General features: G+C 34.7%; 1 protein-coding gene across 4 annotated transcripts in view; it reads right to left on the bottom strand.

Moving 5' to 3' along the window:
* BBS9 (Bardet-Biedl syndrome 9) overlaps nt 1-19,192 on the bottom strand; it is a 291,677-nt gene that overhangs the window by 103,614 nt on the left and 168,871 nt on the right. For 2 of the 4 annotated variants that reach the window (XM_085051384.1, XM_085051383.1), the window contains 2 exons: nt 8,720-8,830; nt 4,901-4,948 (listed from right to left, as the gene is read on the bottom strand). The exons of 1 other annotated variant lie outside the window; for it this stretch is intronic. In XM_085051384.1, the coding sequence (XP_084907510.1) occupies nt 4,901-4,948; nt 8,720-8,830 (159 nt within the window). The remainder of the gene's footprint in view (nt 1-4,900; nt 4,949-8,719; nt 8,831-19,192) is intronic. One more of the 4 variants, XM_085051385.1, reaches the window with a different exon arrangement.

Raw genomic sequence — 19,192 nt, 5'->3', positions numbered from 1 at the left:
TTATAATGGCACTGATAATTTCCACAAAATGACATGGAAAACCTATTTGCAGTTCCAGTAACACTCTCCAACAAAGAACATGTGGGAATGTGCTCCCTCTTTTGAGGCGTGTCAGCAGTTCTTTAAATGAGAGTCACTGTTTCCATTCAAATCCCTTATTTTTCAGGGGGTTGCAGAGTCAGCCCTCAGGGAGAGAGAACTGATCCTAGCAGTTTCAGGTGCTTTCATGCAATCCTGTATCTCAAAAACAGTCCTTTTTTCTAAAGAACGTTTAAGCCATTAGCTCATAATATGGATAGCTGCCTTCTGGAACGGTGAGGGGAGAAAGGGGCACAAGACACTAAAATTACTTCTAAAAGAAGATATTTTGGAAAATAACCTCTAACACCTCCACAATGTCATTTTTTTCCAGCAAACAGTTCCTAAAGATCTAGAGCTAATCTTCATTTGGTGGCCAATGTTGACAAGCTATAAAGTGAGTCTTGGCATTTTGTGTAACCTGGAAAAAAAGACCTGGAAAACCATTTTAAAGGCTCATCCTGGACAAATAACTAATACTCATCTGATATATCAAAAAATTACAACAACATTAACTTTAGGGTTCTAAAAATGGTAGTGAAACAGTTTTAGGACAGAAGTCACCTTTACTAAGTATAATCTGACTTTTATATAAAACGTAAGCCATACTCTGAGTTTCTGCATCAGAAAAACTCTTCATTGGAGTGCTCAATGAGTTTTTGGGATTTCCTGAAACTTGCAGTACTTGTTGTCAAGAGTAGAGGAGATCGTAAAGTGGAGTGCTTGACTCTGGTGCTATTGAATGCCTCCTATTTAATTACTTCTTTTATACAAAGATGGATGGTAGAAACCAAAAGTGTCTGTCTGCCAACTCCATTGTCCAGGCTATGAAAAACTGAGCAGGATTCAATATGCCTGGCAGCATCTAAATTCTTCTTGGCTTGCAATATTGAGCAAGCACTCAATGTATTGATGAGTTTCTCTGTCTTTTCATTCTCTCTCACTTTTTTTTTGTTTGTTTGTTTTTCTTTTTGTTTTCAAAGACTGACATGAACATACAGGAACCATTAATATCTAACACAAATAAACAAAGAATTAACAGCAGAATGTAAATTTTATAGACACTATTCTAGAGTCAAGTAGCACCAATATCTGTGTACTATCTCACAAACCAACAAAGATCTGACAAAAGAAGTGAAGTCAGGAATAATACACTAATCCAAGAGACATACAAAATTCAAAAATATTGATGTTCTGAACTAAAATTTTCCCAGTTAAACAAAAATCTGGGTACAAAAATTTGTGTAGCAGAACTGGAGAGTCATTAATTCATTAGGTGGGAAAACGTCTTGAGAAACAAGTTTTACCGAGTATTCAGTGAAAAGATTTCACCTGAGCTAAAGAAAATAGTAGCCAGCAGTTCATATCTATGAGAAAAAATACAAAATGCTGGGCATATTTTCAGTGTGCACTTTAGATGGCAACAATTGATGCAATGGAGGAAATAAGTGGTGTGAGGAAACAAAAGCAACACAAGAAGTCTTACAAACACTCATAACGAAAATACAGTATTAACCTTCAACAACACAGATGAAAAGTAAGCATCAGCAAACAGAAAAGTCAGACTAGATTCTTTCCTGCCCATCTTTACTGGAAGAAGTCAAGTACGTGAATGAATCCTAGTGACAAACAATCATCTACTTCTCTTAAGCTCATAGTTATGCAAGAAAACTGCCAAGAAAATATGAAAACCAACATTTAGTCACAAAAAAGGTTTTTAAATTTATCTTTTTCTTTTATTCCTTCCACTGTGTTACAGTGTCCCTTTCTTGCCTACAAGATCTATTCATAATTCCTAAATATATGTTTAGATTTGATTTTTGGGTTTGTTCCCTATTTTTATCATGCCCTCTCTTCTCCACCTATCTTATGTGCTCCTTATCTTCCATTACCCATCAGCATTTCTCATGTTCAGATCTTGGTAAAAATAAGGAAAAGCTTTTTTATAGATTCCAGAAAGCTTTGAGTATGGCCATGAGTATTGTGAGTATGGTCTGTATCACTATTGCTCCCCAACTGCAACAATAGCAACCTTTTGCTAATAATTTTAAGAGGGCTTCTGAATTCTTTTCATTAAAAAACAAAACAAAACACTTAACACAAATAATTCTTTCCATTAAAGCCACCAGATTTGAAGGGTCAGGCTCTCTATACCATGACTTTTTAATTTCCTACCTCTTTTCAATGATCTCACAGAAAACTCTGAGACAACCCACGAAGAAGAGTGTAAGGTGACCCTCAGTTCTTTGTTACTCTTACAGTCATGAAACAAAGTGGAATTAATCAGAGACTTTTTTAACCACTGAATGAAAACATTTTGTAAAGCACTACAACTGTTGGAATGGGGCAAACAGAGACTGATCTCTTTACTCGCTGCAGTTGGTAATGAACATTATAATATGGTACAATCTGCAAATAATAGAACATATAAAGGACTTGCTGTGTTCTCACATGCTATATTACATTTCAGAGGAGATGTATATAAAAGTTCCTGCTAAAAGAGAAACTGCACTTCATTTGGTATTGACTTAATGAAGGAATTCTCACATTAATCTCTTAAGCTGTACTGCTCTTTAGAAAAAACACACTCTGTGGAAAAGAAAACCTCCATAAATCTCTTCAACTCTCTCCAGAAAAATAGGCTTTTTGTAGCCCAGTGATTTTCTTTGCACCTTTTCTTGTGGAAACAATTAGCTTAGCAATTTTAAAGTATCAGGTGGGCCCAGCTGCAGGCTCCTGGTATCTTTCCTACTGCATATCAATGTTCATACAGAAAGAAACAAGGATCTAGTCTCATAATACCACAATACATCAGTGGGAAATACCTAAGTGAACAACTAATAAGGTTAGGTCTTGAAGGAGCTTTCACTTACCTGAGGCCATCGCAAGTTTCTGCATTTTTAGCAGATTTGTTTCTAATTCAGGATTCATTTTTAGCCAATGACAAAATAGTGTGTTGCAACTCACTTGTCAAAATGCTTGAAACTGTACTCAAACTGCCAGCAGCACATTTACCCCTTCAGATGAGCCCCATCATTTGGGTTTTCAATACTTTAAAAATACTTTCAATACTTTTAAATACTTTAAAAAAATAAGTCTGTTGGTTTTTACTTTTGCCATGAGTGAAGTAACCAAACTTCAGACAGAAGTTCAGGTTCAAGACTGTAGCTATGAACAGCTGAAAAGGCTGTGTTGCCAACAATATTGATTCATTCAGCTGATTGTTTAGAAGGTTCACCACAGGCATGAAATCCCTCTCCAGACAGTATGTACATTTTTCCAAAATTATCTTTAGCTTAACTTAAACATTTCCCTTTTATTTAATCTCATGTACAATACAGTTAGTATTACAATTGATTTCTGTCTTATTATGCTGTCTAACCTGAAGAAATGAATTGCTTTGCTATGTACATTGCAAATACTTTTGCTGTAGTTGGCAAAAACATCAGTATCTAAATGATTCCTAGTGCAGCAAATTATGATAATTACAGTAACAATAGTAAGGTCATCTGTACCTTACTCACACATGTTGAAAATGTAGGGCAGTTATTAGTCCAATATATAAACAATATATGTCTGAGAGAAAACAGAAGTCTTTCACAGACCTGTTTTAGAGTTTTATGGCATTATTTAGGCACCCTTCAAAACAAATTCAAGGATATGCCTTTCCTTATATGTGTAGGCAAGAGGTAATATTAAGAACAGTATAGCACAAAAATAAAAAGACTCAGTGGAGAGCTGGCAGCAATTTATATCCAAAATCTCTTTACTAACTCTTTGTACAAAGCCAAGTGCTTAAGAGTACTCCTTTCTAAAATCAACTACATGAAACACTATCCCAAAATTTCATCTTATATTACATCACTTTTTGATAAGCTACTTAGCAGATGTAGTTTGCAGTATCACACAGTTGTGGATTCTTAAGAAAAATTAAGCACATAGCTAAATTTAAATGTGTTACTAGACCCTTGAAAGGAAAATAATTTCAGTCTTATTTATTAAAAAGTTAGTGCAAGTAAGCATCTTTGTGAGTAGGAAATCATGGGATAGTTCCTAAAATTGTCTAAGTGAATAAAACCAGCAATCTTTGATAGAAGAGTGAAGTAGAAAGATACTCTTAAATGGCACCTACAATATCTACATGAACATTGCCATGCAATGCTGGAGAAAGAGTAACAAAATAAATAAAATACACTGAAGAAATGCAGCTGTACAATGTCTGGTACAGCTTTAGAGGTGTTTTGAAAATCTGACTCAGAATGTCTTGTTTTACTGGAGTTTATAGCTCAACCTCACAGTCATCTATGTATAGATGCTTGGCTATTTAATCAAAAATAATAAGCCACATTCAAATTAAAGACAGTTAAAAACCTATTCCAATCATAAATATAAATGCTGAGACAGTTTTTGGTTGTAGACGCTTTGAATATTAAACTATGGATGTTTATTTACTTTACTGAACATAATCATAGAAGATGAGAACTTTGAAATTTAATCTTTAAGTCATCTAAATATTTGCACGACAGCAACATACAAAGAATTTAACTAAAACAGTGGAAGCACAGTAGCAAATCCAAATGCTAAATCTTTTGTCTCATTAATAGCTTCTCAGAAATATTTGTGTTTAAACAATGAATGTAAATACCGAGCCATGCTCCTCTCTCAGAAAGACATGATAATTCAGAATTATCTTGGTAAAGTCAGGCAAACACTTTGCTTACATATTAAAGATACTTTTTGTTTATATAGATCATTTAAAGGATCTTAGGTGAAAAATTATGCCAGGAAAATCAAGTCTTACAAGCTGTGAAAATTCCAATACCTGCATGACATGACACTTGACAACTCTGACTCCCAGTGTTGTAAAATCCTGAACGAGTAAGTAAATTATAAAGTAATCAGTACCATTGTTACACACACCAGAAAAAAACAAAAAAAAAAAAAACCCACCAAACAAAAAAACTAAAGATACAGTTTTCAGCCCAATCATTTTTCTATTCACACTAACTTTTCATCTGCTTTTCCATCAATTTAGTGAAGTTAGTCATGATTACCAGCATAAAACTCTTTACTCATAATAAAACAACCAGACCCTTTCTACGTAAAATATTCAGTAGGAATATTGGTTGGAAAAAAAAGTCTTAGGAAATTCTCTTTCACAGTAGGCAGTATGCAGTACATAGCATACCAGGAATTCAGAACACTTACTTTAAGTGCTATATCCAAATAAATGCATATGTTGTTACTACATCCTAAAGCTCACCACCAGCACAGTGTCATTGTTTTAAGGTTGTTTCCCACATTCCTTAGAGATTTCTCTAAAAAGCCAGCATCTACAAGAACTTTCTTATATCTCTTTGTGACAAACCATGAATTAATATTTTCATTTATTAATAATTTAATTTTAAATGAATTAATGTTCATTTAAACCAATGAATGAATATTTTCAATCCATTTCATCAGAAATATTTTAGCACAAGTGAGAGCTTGAGAAGTGGAGCTCTGAAAGTCTCTGTTAATTGTTACCTTCTAGAACATACGAAAACGTCTCCATAAAACCAAACCACTCAAGCAGACTACAATTCTAGTTAGAAATTCATAACTTGTAAAAAAAGGAAATGGAAGACAGCAGGAACAGTACACAAAAAAGAAAGGAACTCCACAGTCCCTACACAGAGTCTACAATTGCTACATTTGTACTTATGATTGCAGCAGAGGTCAGCATTGGTATTGTAGCTGTGAGCTCATGGAAAAAGTAAAGGTATAACAAGCGGACTCAACTTCAAATTACATTCATACTTCTCCACCAGGCTTATGCAGTCCACAATGCAATATATGCTGCTCTGTCCTCCTTCTAACCAAAATAGCAAGAACAAAATTAACAGGGATTTATCATGCTAACATTACTCCTCCCAATGCAGTGCATACAGACACTGTGTCTTGAGGTGGTAAGCAGGAAGAATTATTTTCCATTCACAGGGACAGAGAAGGTTCTAGGGAGTATTTTGTACCCACTCAAAGCAAAAGCCATCTAATAGAATCTACACCTACAACTGCAACAATATCATTAGCTTCCAAATATCATGAATGTGATCCCATTGTCTACTATGAAATCACAAAATACTTGGATTAGAGAAAAATAATAAGAAAAAAACCCAGTGAGAATAGTTTCAGCAATTAAAACATCATACAACCAGTAATTTCCCTTCCAAATAGACTCTGTGATTGGGCTAAAACCATTCCTTCTGTCCTTGTACAGACTACTAGCATGACTACTAGAAGTCTTTTTCTGCTCTTCTATGAACTATTCCAAGTAAAGCCAAAAGTCTCACTCACATGCTTAGCAGCTGCCTGGAAAGTCTCAGTATAATACTTTGCATGAGATAATTTGCAAGTGTGTGACGGGATAATGCCCACAGCACACTTTCTCACAGAACAGTCTCCCAGGTCTCAGTTCTCCTCATTTCCCTCAGATCTTTGCATAGCTCATACAAAATATTATCATATAATCACAGAATATCCTGAGCTGGAAGCCACCCACCAGGGTCATCGAACAACCAACTCTCCACTTAGAATCTATCTTGAACTCCATTGGGAAATGAAGGAAGTTATATCAAGAAAAATTATTTTTACTCTACTTTGTCCTTTTTTCTCTTTTATTTACTGCACATAGTTAAATTAAATGCAAACTCAAATAAAAAGATACGTAAGACACAGAAAATATTCTTTGAGGGCTCTTCATAATCACCATGGTCTTGCTGCAGTCTGTGGTGCCTGAGCAAGAACTCAGTCCAAAAATACCATGTACAGAAAAACATTGAAAGGCTGCGATTTCATGCCTACTGTTACCTTCAGGTTTAAGTAGCTCCCTTGGCTCTTACACTTGTAGCAATTAGAATTTCCAGACAGCTCAGTGGCAGATATTCTAGGTGTTCTCTATATTGCAGCATTAACTGGCAGATGGCAGTCAATTCTTACCACGAATGAATTAAACTCACTCATATAACACATGGCTGTAAACCTGAAGACTTTTTAAAAGCTTTCAAAGTTTTCATTCTGTCTTTTATAGTTACAAAGCAACAACAGTCAGCTGTGTGACGCAAGTCTCAATTTTTATCATGGGCTAAGACTTACACTAGGATATGAAGGTCCCCATGCTGTTGTTTCTGGATCTCATGAATATATTTCTACACTTTTCCACTCATGCTAGTCTTTTCAGCAATAAGGTTATTTAAACATAGGAGAGCACTATCTACTGAAGAATAAATATGTGCTTGATCAGAAGACTGGAGCATCAGACATAGAGAAATAATCTGCCATATGTTTGTGATTTATTAGTCTAGTTGCCTGAAGTTGGAATTTTATCGGGGTTGTATCCTACATCAGAGAGATGCCATACTTTTCCATTACCAGGAGGGTACTTAATATATCCAGATGGCAAAGGTTAAACTATATTTATGTCAGCTTTGACAGGCCCTCTTCTTCTAATGACCTGAAGTCCACGAGGACTACAAGTAATTAGCACTCTAGAAAAGTCAGAGCTTTAGGCCTTCAGGGGATTTTTCAGGTTGTTTTTGTAAGCAGGTACTAATTTTTGAGTTTCAAGTTACACTGCAGCATTATTATACATCGCTGCATTAGATACCCTTCTTTCCTGCCCAGTATTAAAAATTTGCTAATGTAAATTCTGCTGTTGAAGTTAGCTATATATTCCAACTCCCTGCCTGTTTGTGCAACAATTAGCTGGTCAGACAAGCAGCTGAACACTTTTTAAACCCACAATTAACTGGGTTTTGCAGATCTATAAGGTCTTTCTATTTTTGACTATTGTTGGTTGCAACCTCTAAGAAGATGCTTTTCTTAACTTCAACACCCATCCATAATGAACACTTCTGATTTACATGCAACATTCAAATACACTTAATAATAAATATTATAGGATAAAACCAGACAACGAGAGGAAGAAAAAGTGTGAAGGTACAACTTAGTAAGCAAAATGTGAAATTGCTATAGTCAAGCCCTGAGAACTTACTAGACACTTTATTAAACTGCAAGGCAGTACTTTACAGTGCTGCTTTTAAAATATGTTAACACTATATCACAGTTCCCGGCAGCATGAAGTCTTTCCAGAAAATGTGTCATCACTGTATGCAGCATATTTTATAGCCAGCATAATTTCTTTTTATTATATCCAATAATATTTTTCTGAAATTCTAGGAAGTCTCCCCACAAAAGATAAGTAATGACCATATTTTAATCAGCTGACACAAAGTGTAACCACCATGCTGTAGGGGAAAAAAAAAAGCCTTTATTACAACAAAATGCCCTCAGTTTCATTTTGCCTCTGTGGAAGAAATGGTGAATAAAACCTGTGAGAAACTTATTGAAGTATTATGTAGCACAAAACCTTTCAGCTGTGAAGTTATTTAATTCCAAAACTGCTCTTTATCGCTGAGCCATTCTTGACAGGAGAAGCTGAATAAGCTCAGAATCCTACACATTGTACTATTGTAGCAAGAAAAGTTGGAAATTGCACCAACAAAGGCTGAAATATATGCCATTTGTTTCATATATCCATAAGCATTCTGAAAAGATGAGCTGTACACCTCTAAGTGAAATAACATGATTTTCCTTTTCTTACCAGGCTTGGATTTCTGCTTTGTGATCTGCCCATTACTGGAAAACATTGCTGTGGAGCCTGGTATAATGGTCCTTTCCTCTAAATCAGACTCTGGGATTGTAGCACAGCCACCTAGTTGAAAATGGAAGACACTTAATGTGGTGATTTTGTAACAAAACAAATTCACTGGTGCATAATTGAGGAAAAGAGGCGATAAATTAGCTGACAGGAACATTTAAAACTGAAATAGTCTTTACTTTCACTTCACAGAAACATTTGTTAAACTATTACCATTGTTCAGAAGCCTCATTATGCTTTAATGACTTCTCTGTACCACTTATGTCATTTTGAAAAAGAGTTTGAATGAATTTAGACCACAGAATATGCAAAACTGGTTCCACATAAAACACGGAAAATAATGTGATTTGTGTTAAAGATCAGATTACTGGGAACTATTTTGGTAATGAAGTAATTAAGTGTGATTGAAATAACTTGACAAAATCAACAAACCTCATGAAGATTGTTAGCTTGCCACAGAGAATGACATGATGATTTTTTTGGATGGGCTATTCAATACAGTATTTTTATTACTTAGTGTTAAATATACGGAAACACAGGGACACTTTCAATGTTCAATAACGCTGTTAATATCTTACTCAAGTGATTTATAGGAGGTATGGTATAATATCTTCTTTTTATTTTTCAACATTGCTTTACAAGTCATTCATTAGACACCACACTTACAGTTTTTTCTTCAAATACATTTAAATGCCTATGTTTAAAATATGAAGAGAGGTGTGATCTAGTGGTAGTAGTAGTAGTAGCAGCTGAAGATAGCTGTAGTGGCTTGCAGTGGAATAGGTTGATGTAAATTTTTTTCAGAATAGCTGTGGTCAGGACACTGGAGGATGTGTCACTATTCCACAGCAAAAAGATAGCCTTGCAGTAAGTGCATTGCCAATAACACAGTACACACCTGAACTGCATATTTTTCTCCCAGCCCTCCCAGGATCACCACTAGCAAGCAAACAAATCCATGTACTCATCTATTGTGCTCTGAAAGCATACGTTTATAAGCAGCAAATCAACTCCCAATGGAGCAAACAGACTTTTCACCTTTATGTCAGAGTTGTTCTATTTTGAAGATATGCTCTACTCCAAGCCTCATAAAAAGTGCACCAAATTTAACGCAACCCAGGCTATTCTCCCTTTACAAATTAAATGAGTAAACAGTTAAAAATAAGGTTGCATTGCTGAGCAGGAGAGTTACTTTTCCCTGGCAGTTTCAGAAGCACTGGCAAACCAATGCACAATGTCCTGCAGGAATGTACCACCCTGACTAGCCAGGGTAAAGCATGACGCCCCCAGTGAACCCTGTGAAAACAATCCTACCAGATGGAGAACTAATACAACATCTTCTGCTCCTAAGGAAGAGTAAAGACACAAACTGCTCTATCCAAATACACCCTGAGAAAAAGTATAAGGTGCATCACAGGAATTATGGTTGATTTACACCATGCAAATTTCGCCAGTAAGAAAGGAAGGTTAGGAGTAAATGTGCCGATATGCAGACTTGCAACCCATGACAGCTTCAAATTTTTAGGATACCTGCTATGAAAATGGAAGAGAAAATGGAAAATTAGAAAAATCTCTTCATGTTAAAATCCTGTAACAGTGGAGTCATGTCTGACATTGCATTAAATATAAATGTACCAACAGCCTAAATGAAAATAAATATCTGTAAACCAATACTTCTGTCGCCATTTGAAACTTGTGACTAAAATGTAAACTATAAGATTTGAGGAAATGGAAATCAGTGTTTTAAAAGTTAATATTTTTCATTCTTGTTGTTTGGATAAAATCTACGCTCTTAAATAATAATCTGTAAATACAGGATACAAAATTAAGGTTTCTTGTCCAAAAGAAACTATTAAAAATAGCATCATACATTTTAATATTACAACATTCTGTAACAGCATGAGTGAAAGCTCACCAAGTCAATATCTATTGAATTTCTACATGGAAATAAAAGAACTTTCCTAACATTCATTCTAAAACCTGAAATTCAGTAACTTACATAGCCTTGACAATAGATGGCCTTTGATGCTAAAATATTTCATTAATTATCAATGCTGACAGTAACTGAATATGAGTTGGGAAAGGTCTATTTGCCCTTAGCTACAACACACTACTTGTTAAAAGGAAGCAGGATGTCCTGATTTTGATTTTAAAGTGAGAGATTAACTGACATTTACTTGTCATACCATCAGAAGTTATTACAATTAAAAGCAAAATTAACTTCTTCCATAACTTTATTTTACTGAGAATAGTGAGGACTGAAATGTTACCGGTGGCACACTATTTTACATAAAAAGAAAATTTAGACAGAACACACAGCATCAATATTAAGACTAGTAATTACATGTTACTACTGCAAGGATGCCAATAACTGTTTCCTAGGAACTGTTTTTTAAATACTATTGTTTCATAAAGACATTCCATGTATTAAAAGCACTGTTCTCAGTGAGGCAGGATTTCACCAGGATTCTTGTGACAATAATTATTTAAATGAGTAACCAGACAAAAAAGCAATGTCATGGTTATACTTTTACTTTTTTTTGAGACAATGGGGCTTACATGATCAAGGTCTTTGTTTCTCCTTGCTCTTCTAATACCAGTACCCTTCTAAATGAAGGAACTTCTCAAATTTGCTAAATATGTCCCTTAACTTGTTCAGATGCATAGGGCCGGCTAGCATGACTGGACCCTCATCTATACACATAACCTGCCTCAACGAAAGTGGTACCCACTGATTCCAATGCAACTAACAGGGAATTCCATTTTCTTGCTCCAACCAGCACAGAATACACATCATCAAGATAGTAATGGATACGCTTAACAACACACTATGACTTCCCACAGGAAGAAAGGTGTGGAGGCCACACTAAAACTGTTGGCACACTCAAAGAAGGGAAACATTCAAGATTTCACTAGACTGAAAAATAAACTAGATAAGGCACAAATACCTGAATATAAGGCACAAACACTACTGAATATAATATTTAAACCATGTTGGACCAGGATTTTGTGATTCAAAAACATTTTTCAACTCAGGACAGCTATCTGGGGAAAAAAAAAAAAAGACAAAAAAAAAGACCTTTTTTGCTAGGACTAGGACTACAAGTTTTTTCATTTCATACTTCAAAAGTTCTACTGACAGTCTATATTCTAACTTCCCTGGTCAGAATTTCTACTTCAAATTTAAAAAAAACTATTTGAAGTTTTGTACATCTCCATATAAATTACAGTAAGTTTTCACTGAATGTCTGTTTTAGCAAGCATTTTCAGTTTTTATGCACCTTGCATCCTAAAAGAAGTCACAGCAGCAATGTAATTCACATTCATTCACAATTAACTGAATGGTACAAATCTGAAAAGTGGAATATTTAAGGAAAAAGGGGTAGAAGAGGCAGGAATAGTAGTACATAAATCTACCCACTGGAAATGATCCAAGCTGAGAAGTCCTCCAGATGTCAGTCTGTAAACAGTGCTTCATAAAATGAATTTCCCCATTAATTGTTGGCAGGAATAACATCTAGAATATGTTATTACATCTGACCTACTCTTTCCCCCTTTTCTGTGTAGCTAAATTCTTGTCTGGCATCACAGATCTTTTATCAGTTGTGATAAATCCAAGAAAGAAAGCTTTTGTCAGAAAAACTGTTTGATAGGGTAAAACATGCATAAAATTACACTCAAGCTAATTGTGAACTTTGTTCACCAAAGGAAATGAGACTTCTCTTGCTTATTTTCACTACATCTGTTTTCGTAACACTTTTGGTTCTTAAGTTGGAAAAAGATACCCACACCCAAAGGAAACATAAACATATAACACATACTGAACAAAAATTAAGTACTGACAGTTTTCCTACAGGTCCCTATCACCATGTTTTCACACGTTTTATTATGGCTTTAAAAGCTGAAAAATAGGAAAACAAAACCGGTACACATGAGAAAAAATGAAAAGGCACTTTGAGGTAAAGAGTATTTGAGTTTCCTTTTTCTCTTCCACTCAATCACAACCTAAACTATCCATAAAGTTTCCATTTTCCTCTGAAATTAATTCTTACAAGAGTCCCCAGAAAGAAGAAAAAAAGCTTCCTGAGCAGTCTTTGGCAGCAAGATAGTCAAAATGTGAGCAGGAAGCTCTGTAAATAGCAGGTTTTGGATCCATATGTATACCATTATAAAATGGAGATAATCTAAACAGTAAAATTATTTCATAGAAATTCCAAAAAGCTAAACCCAAAACCATGTTCACTGGGGTTTTCTGTTCTGTTGAAAATTTTAGGAAAGTGTACACCAAAAATGCAGTCTAATGCTTTAGAGGTTATTCTCTCTGAAAGATTTGATCAATTACTTGTACTGATTCTGCTAGCTACATGCAGGTTGTGAAGATAAGTAATGTTATCTTGCATTTTAAATGCAAGATAAAACGACAAAATCTAGAGAAAAAAATATATTGAGTGTATGATGAGATCCATGGAACATTTATTCACATACCAGCCCTGGATTAGAGTCTATCATTTGAATAAACACGTTCCAGGAATGCAAACACATTTCCATTGCAGAGTTTGAGGAGAAAGAGGAAAGAGGAGAAAGAGGGAGAAGAATTATGAGGAAGGAAAAAGTAAGGGAGAGAAAGAGGGAGCAGGGGGACAGTGAGGCAGAAGGGAAGACAGGGGGGAGGAGAGGCAAAGGATTTTTTTTTTTCTTCCTTAAATGGGTGTCTGATAACAAACACTGTCACAATTCACAGCATAAAACAGTCCAAGTTTAATTCAGATATTCACCAGCAAAATGTAGAGTCACTAAATAATCAGTAATAGATTTCAGAACGTACCGCTTAAGTCTAAGAGTGTGGCTACAATCCTGCAGTCACACAATTCCATTGGTTTTTGTCTGATTTGACACAATCAAACTCAATGAAATGATGGAAAATACTTCTGTATTACATTCCAGTAGAATAATAAATTAGGGGGGAAAATTATACCAACAGAATATGCAGTCCAAGGTCATAGAAAATCACTAAAACATATTTTCAATGGAAGCACACAAAGACATACTACATGGTTGTTCTGATTTACTCATGTCTTACTGGATGGTTCTCAACAAAACTTCCAGTTCTTAAATTCCATAGCATGATAAGTTGTCACTATTTGCACAGAGAGGTATGCAGAGATAATTCATACCAATTGTGTGGCTTCTGTTTGAGCTTGTAACCCATTCAAATATTCTGAACACGCCTGAGTTCCTAAAACCTTGACTTACAAAGTTCAGGGTACTTTGGCAGCAGAAGCTCTTTATGGGAGCAACTATGGTGTTTAAACTGTCAAATAGTCTTGGCCATTCTTCCAGGATGAGGTTCAGTGCATGTGGTATGAAAGTCATATGAATGGCATTGGGAAACACATTGCTAAGAGCAGATCCAACAGCTGTTTTCATTAAAGACGCATTATTGGACATTCGGCCAAGAACACAAGATCAACATTCAGTAGTACCCTTACTAACTCAGGACTGAGAATGCAGTAACAGTGAACTGTATAAATGCCACCCAATATCTACCAAAGGCACTTGTTACACACTGTGAACAAAGGATCAGTGATGACAGTTGCGCCTCACCACTTAAGTGCTCTGTTCCATCCAACCACCTTTCCACCTGATGAGCACAGACTGCCTGAAAAACATGCTCTGTGCTCTGATATGTGTTGGGAGAGGCGACTCACTGAATTTTGTAGTGCTTGGAGGATTTTCATCTCCTTTTATGTAACAGGAAAGAAAAACCAGCTTACAAAAAGAATTTTTCAAGGGGAATATCAATTCTTGGCAAACAACATAACCATAAAAATCACTATTTTTCAGAGGACACTGCTTCACAAAACACCTGGTGGTTTATTGTCGACTGGGTCTCACATCCCTTTCCCCATATTCAGCGTATTGCTAAGTATAGCTTTTGTTTATCATAACTAGACATGGTTTCCTTTCAAAATGTTTAAATATAGCAGTAGCAGAAGTTACAGAATATACTGTCATAAACCTGTTTTCAGGACAACATTCTCCGTTCAGTAACAAACTAATTTCATGCTACCTTTTTGTGGAGCAAGAAGAATATGCAAGGCTTTTGTTTTTATTTACACAGAAAACTTCATTTTGAGCACATAAATATAAATATATATGTATTAGGATATATACACACATGAAATACATAAAGAAATTTATACAAGGTATTTTTTTAGTAAGACATTTTTTCAAATCTGTAGAGCCTGTATTGCATTGTTTTAGTAATACACTGTTGTAAAGAGGCTACTAGACCTTTAGACTTTTATACTAATTTACATCAAAAACTTCAATAGGTAATGCCCCCTTTGATAAACACTTTCCTGATCATTTTTTCTAAAAGCGTATTCAAATGAATTTCCACTGTCATTTCTGGGTTCTATCTGCCAACACAACAGAGAACACCTGAAAGACAATGTTTGGAGCAGCTGGGGTTTCTGGAGCATGCTTGTAAAAAAAACTTTCACAATATTGTCTTTATGTAGTCTCTAAACTTTCTTCAGCATACAGTGAAAGTAAACAGACTAAAACTGACTGTTATAATCTTGATAACAAACCCTTCTGGTATTCATCATTCTAAAAACAAAAACAAACAAAAAAAAAAAATCAGATAAATATTTTGCTCCTATTCCCATTTAAAACATTTGTATTTCCTGAAGCACATGTATGAAACTTTCTTCCAGTTGAAGATGCAAGCATGCAGACACATATATAGATACTGTATACATGTATGTATGTGTATACACACACAAATTTTGGACTTACTAGTAAAGGAAGAGCAAGTTCTCATGCACTGCACTAAGAAGTTGAAGAGACAGTAAATGTTTCTGGCCTGCTCTTCAGTGCTGTAACCTACGAGTTACAAAAGTGTTCCATCACACAAGCATAGTGCAAAGACTGTCAAAGTGAGTAGTCTTTGACAGGTTCAGGGGAACAAATAACTGTTTACCTTCAGAGAGTTTACAGTATATTGACCTAAGCAAAACACTTAACAACGGGAGGAAGCTAAAACACGCAGGTTAGTGAAAATGGGGGTTTTATCTTAGCTGTGAACAAGTAATAAAAGATAATGCAATTTGCTGCATGAGGCCATATTATGCTGAGTATTTTGGATGTCTGAGACAGACTTGATAAAACAGTCGTAAGAAAGAAACTGTTGATGAGGGACCTATGCCTAATCCAGACGAGAAACTGAGTGAAATCAAAGAAAAAGCATTTGAGATGTATGCTAATGCATGATTTGGGGCTAGAGAATACAGGAACAAAACCTACGGACATCAGATGCAATATCAGATACAGTGTGGATAACAGAAGACAGTGGACTTGTAACTGGGATTAAAATGTAGGTACTGAAGAATGTATGTTGCTCAGAAAAACAAATTGGTAGAGTAATACTCCATAGCACTATTGTGATGAGCTACTGAAAGAGTGCTATACAGAACTGGTCACTTTGGAAAAGGATTGTACAAAAGTTTAATACACAAAATGTCAAATTTTAGCTACAGAACACAAATATCAGATTTCAATAGCAATTGCAGTTGTTTTATTACAAGAGCTAGTATTATGGAAATGAAAGAAAATACAAAACCCACAGAAATAATCACAGGTTGGCAGAAGAAAAATGTTCCAGTGTGATGACTACCAAAAAGCTGAATGTAATTTTGAAATCCACCTGACAAAGTTCTATGCAATGATCAAGAAAGGAATAACACTATTGAACAGGACACTGGTAAGTCATCTGGAATGCTGAGTTCAATTATTGTTACCATGTTCATGACAGGTTAAATAAACTTGGAAAAGTTCAGCATAAGATTACTGAGAGCATATAGGAACTATGCACCCTATTGACACTTGAACAGATGACCAATCTTGCTGAGCTAAGACTACTAAAAATGGAACAGACTGATCTTTATCAATAATGCAATTAGGCCAGAAACCCTTAGTGTGTGGCAAAATAAAAGACATGCCTAGAACAAGAACAAATTATTCAGAAATTAATTTTTAGTAGAAATTAGGTTTCTGACTACCAAGAGTGCAAGGGCTTTGAATCACTCCTGAACAGAAACCATGGAGGTAAATAATTCTGTTTATGAATGGGACTAAATTAACTTATTCTAACACAGAGATGAAGATTCTGAACAAGGGGTTTCTTTTCTTCCTTCCCCTCCATCCCCACTGAATAGAAAATATAGGGAATACAGGTCAAAACAGATTTATCTATTAGTATTCTGAAATTAACAAATTATCTGTTATCTAACTATGAGTACTTATCCAATTCTTAGAACATAAATAAATTACTATTCTCTATTTATCTAACAATATTTTCACAGCATTAAAAGCGAACATGAGATCACCAAAGGAGTACACTACATGGCTATTTTAACTAGCTATAGGAAGTTAAGCAACACTTCACAATGGAAATAAGAATTATAAAGATTCTGGGGGCAAATATCATTGAAAATATTTCATTTTAAAAGCAGCAGTGATATTGTACATGCTTAAAACTCTGGTTCTGACAATTCCAATTCCCAAAAATATTTGGAAAACAAACTTACTAAATTTACATTTGGAGACACATTGGATTATAAAATATAAAATGTTAAGTGCTAAAATTTCATACAAGTAATCTGGCACTGTCTTTTTAAGAGGGTAATGAACTATCCTCCCTTTTTCTGTATCTCCAGATAATGCTTAGAAATATGAAGATCAAGCAATGAAATAAACATGGATAAAAGCATCCTCTTTTAATGTTATTGAAATAAACCAATTAAAATCTATCTTGTGGATTTATAAGAAAAATTTCATATAGATCCTTTGAGTATTTAGAGTTTAGAAAATCAAAGCATTCATAGGGAAAAAAGAGAATTCTCTTTTTTAATAATACTGAAGTTCCCTTCCACAGTTGAAAAGCAGCCTTTGCTGAAAATTCTTGCTTCTCTGTTAATTGTATCAAAGATAGCACTGTTTCCACGTATTGGAAATTTCTACTTTCTCAGTTCTAACCAAATATTATATTTGTCCACAATATATAGACCATGTAAATAACATTGTATTTGTTTAGTCATTAAAATGTTATTTTTACTTGTCAGCTACGATTTTTATTAATTGCCCTGGGAGCTAAGAATCCATCAAATTATACTAAACTATATTTGCTCCAACACTGCAAAAAGAAATATACATTATTTACATTTACTTTATTTTCACCAGCATTTAATACTTCATTTAGTATATACCCCACTGACCAAATAAATCCAAGCATTAACTTGTGTTAGCTCAACCTACAGCATGAAAATCTCTGGGACTGACTTTAAGAGGAATCCAAAAAAAGGCAACTTTGGTTCAATTAAGTATCATAATACCATTCAATTAATTTCGTTTATTTGAAGGAAATAAGCACAGAACTGCACATAACAGTTTAAAATTACATCTTATCCTACAGATAGAATTTTTTCGTGTGTTTACAGAACTTCTTATTCAGCAAATTTTACTCAACAAATTCCATCAAATCTATTCTTTCACTAGTACCTATACTTGTGTAAATCATGCTATTTTATTAAAGTCAATACCATTCAAATGTTATGAAAATTATATAACTGAAGGATAAACAATTTTGTATATGTAAACATTTTTATCATATCTCCTGCAAGTATTTTAAAAAGTAGCCAGGAGATTTATGTGGTTCATGTGATAAACCTGAAATAGAATCAACTTTACAAAATTGCAAAGTATGTTTTGCTCAAACACAAGGTATCTGAAGATCTCAAAAACCATGCTCCCAAAAATCTCTAATAACTGGGAAGAATCCTGGCACTGAACTTTTCAGAGAGGAGGAAGAGATTCAATTTGGCTAATGTCATAAAATGAATTACATCCACTAGAAGATAATGAATAGTTAGGGAAAACTCCGTTCAAATCCAGTCTGCCTTTTTTTTTCTTTTTTTTTTTTTTGTGGAAAGCAAGGTCTCTTTTTACAATAAAAATGCTATGTCTGAAACAAAGTGGCTTTTTATATGAGAAGGCACAGGATTAACTGTTCTGTTTCATTTTATTTAAGGGCTGACATTGCTGCTACTGTCTAAGATAATAAATAAAGTGAGTGACAGAGCGAGTGATGCTCTCAGTCTGCTACTTTTATGCCTTATGCTTATTTAATTCTCTCAATCAACTCTCTAGTTTTTAAGGATCATCTTGTAGCTTGACCAGGCCAAGAGCCTACTCATTTTTAAACAACACTATATTTCTAAGTGTGATTGGATACCCTGAATTCCGCTGAAGTACTAAGTGCAAATTGTATGACCAGGGGAGCTCCTACTATCCTTCCCCTCCAAATCACATTTTTCTTTGTTTTGTACAACATCAGTACATGATAAAGAAAGT

The sequence above is a fragment of the Lichenostomus cassidix genome, chromosome 2 (genome assembly GCF_008360975.1).
Source record: "Lichenostomus cassidix isolate B80296 chromosome 2, HeHo_3.0, whole genome shotgun sequence".
NCBI classification, from domain to species: Eukaryota; Metazoa; Chordata; class Aves; order Passeriformes; family Meliphagidae; genus Lichenostomus; species Lichenostomus cassidix.
Note: the sequence above shows the minus strand (reverse complement) of the source record. Positions and strands in the feature narration are given on the sequence as shown.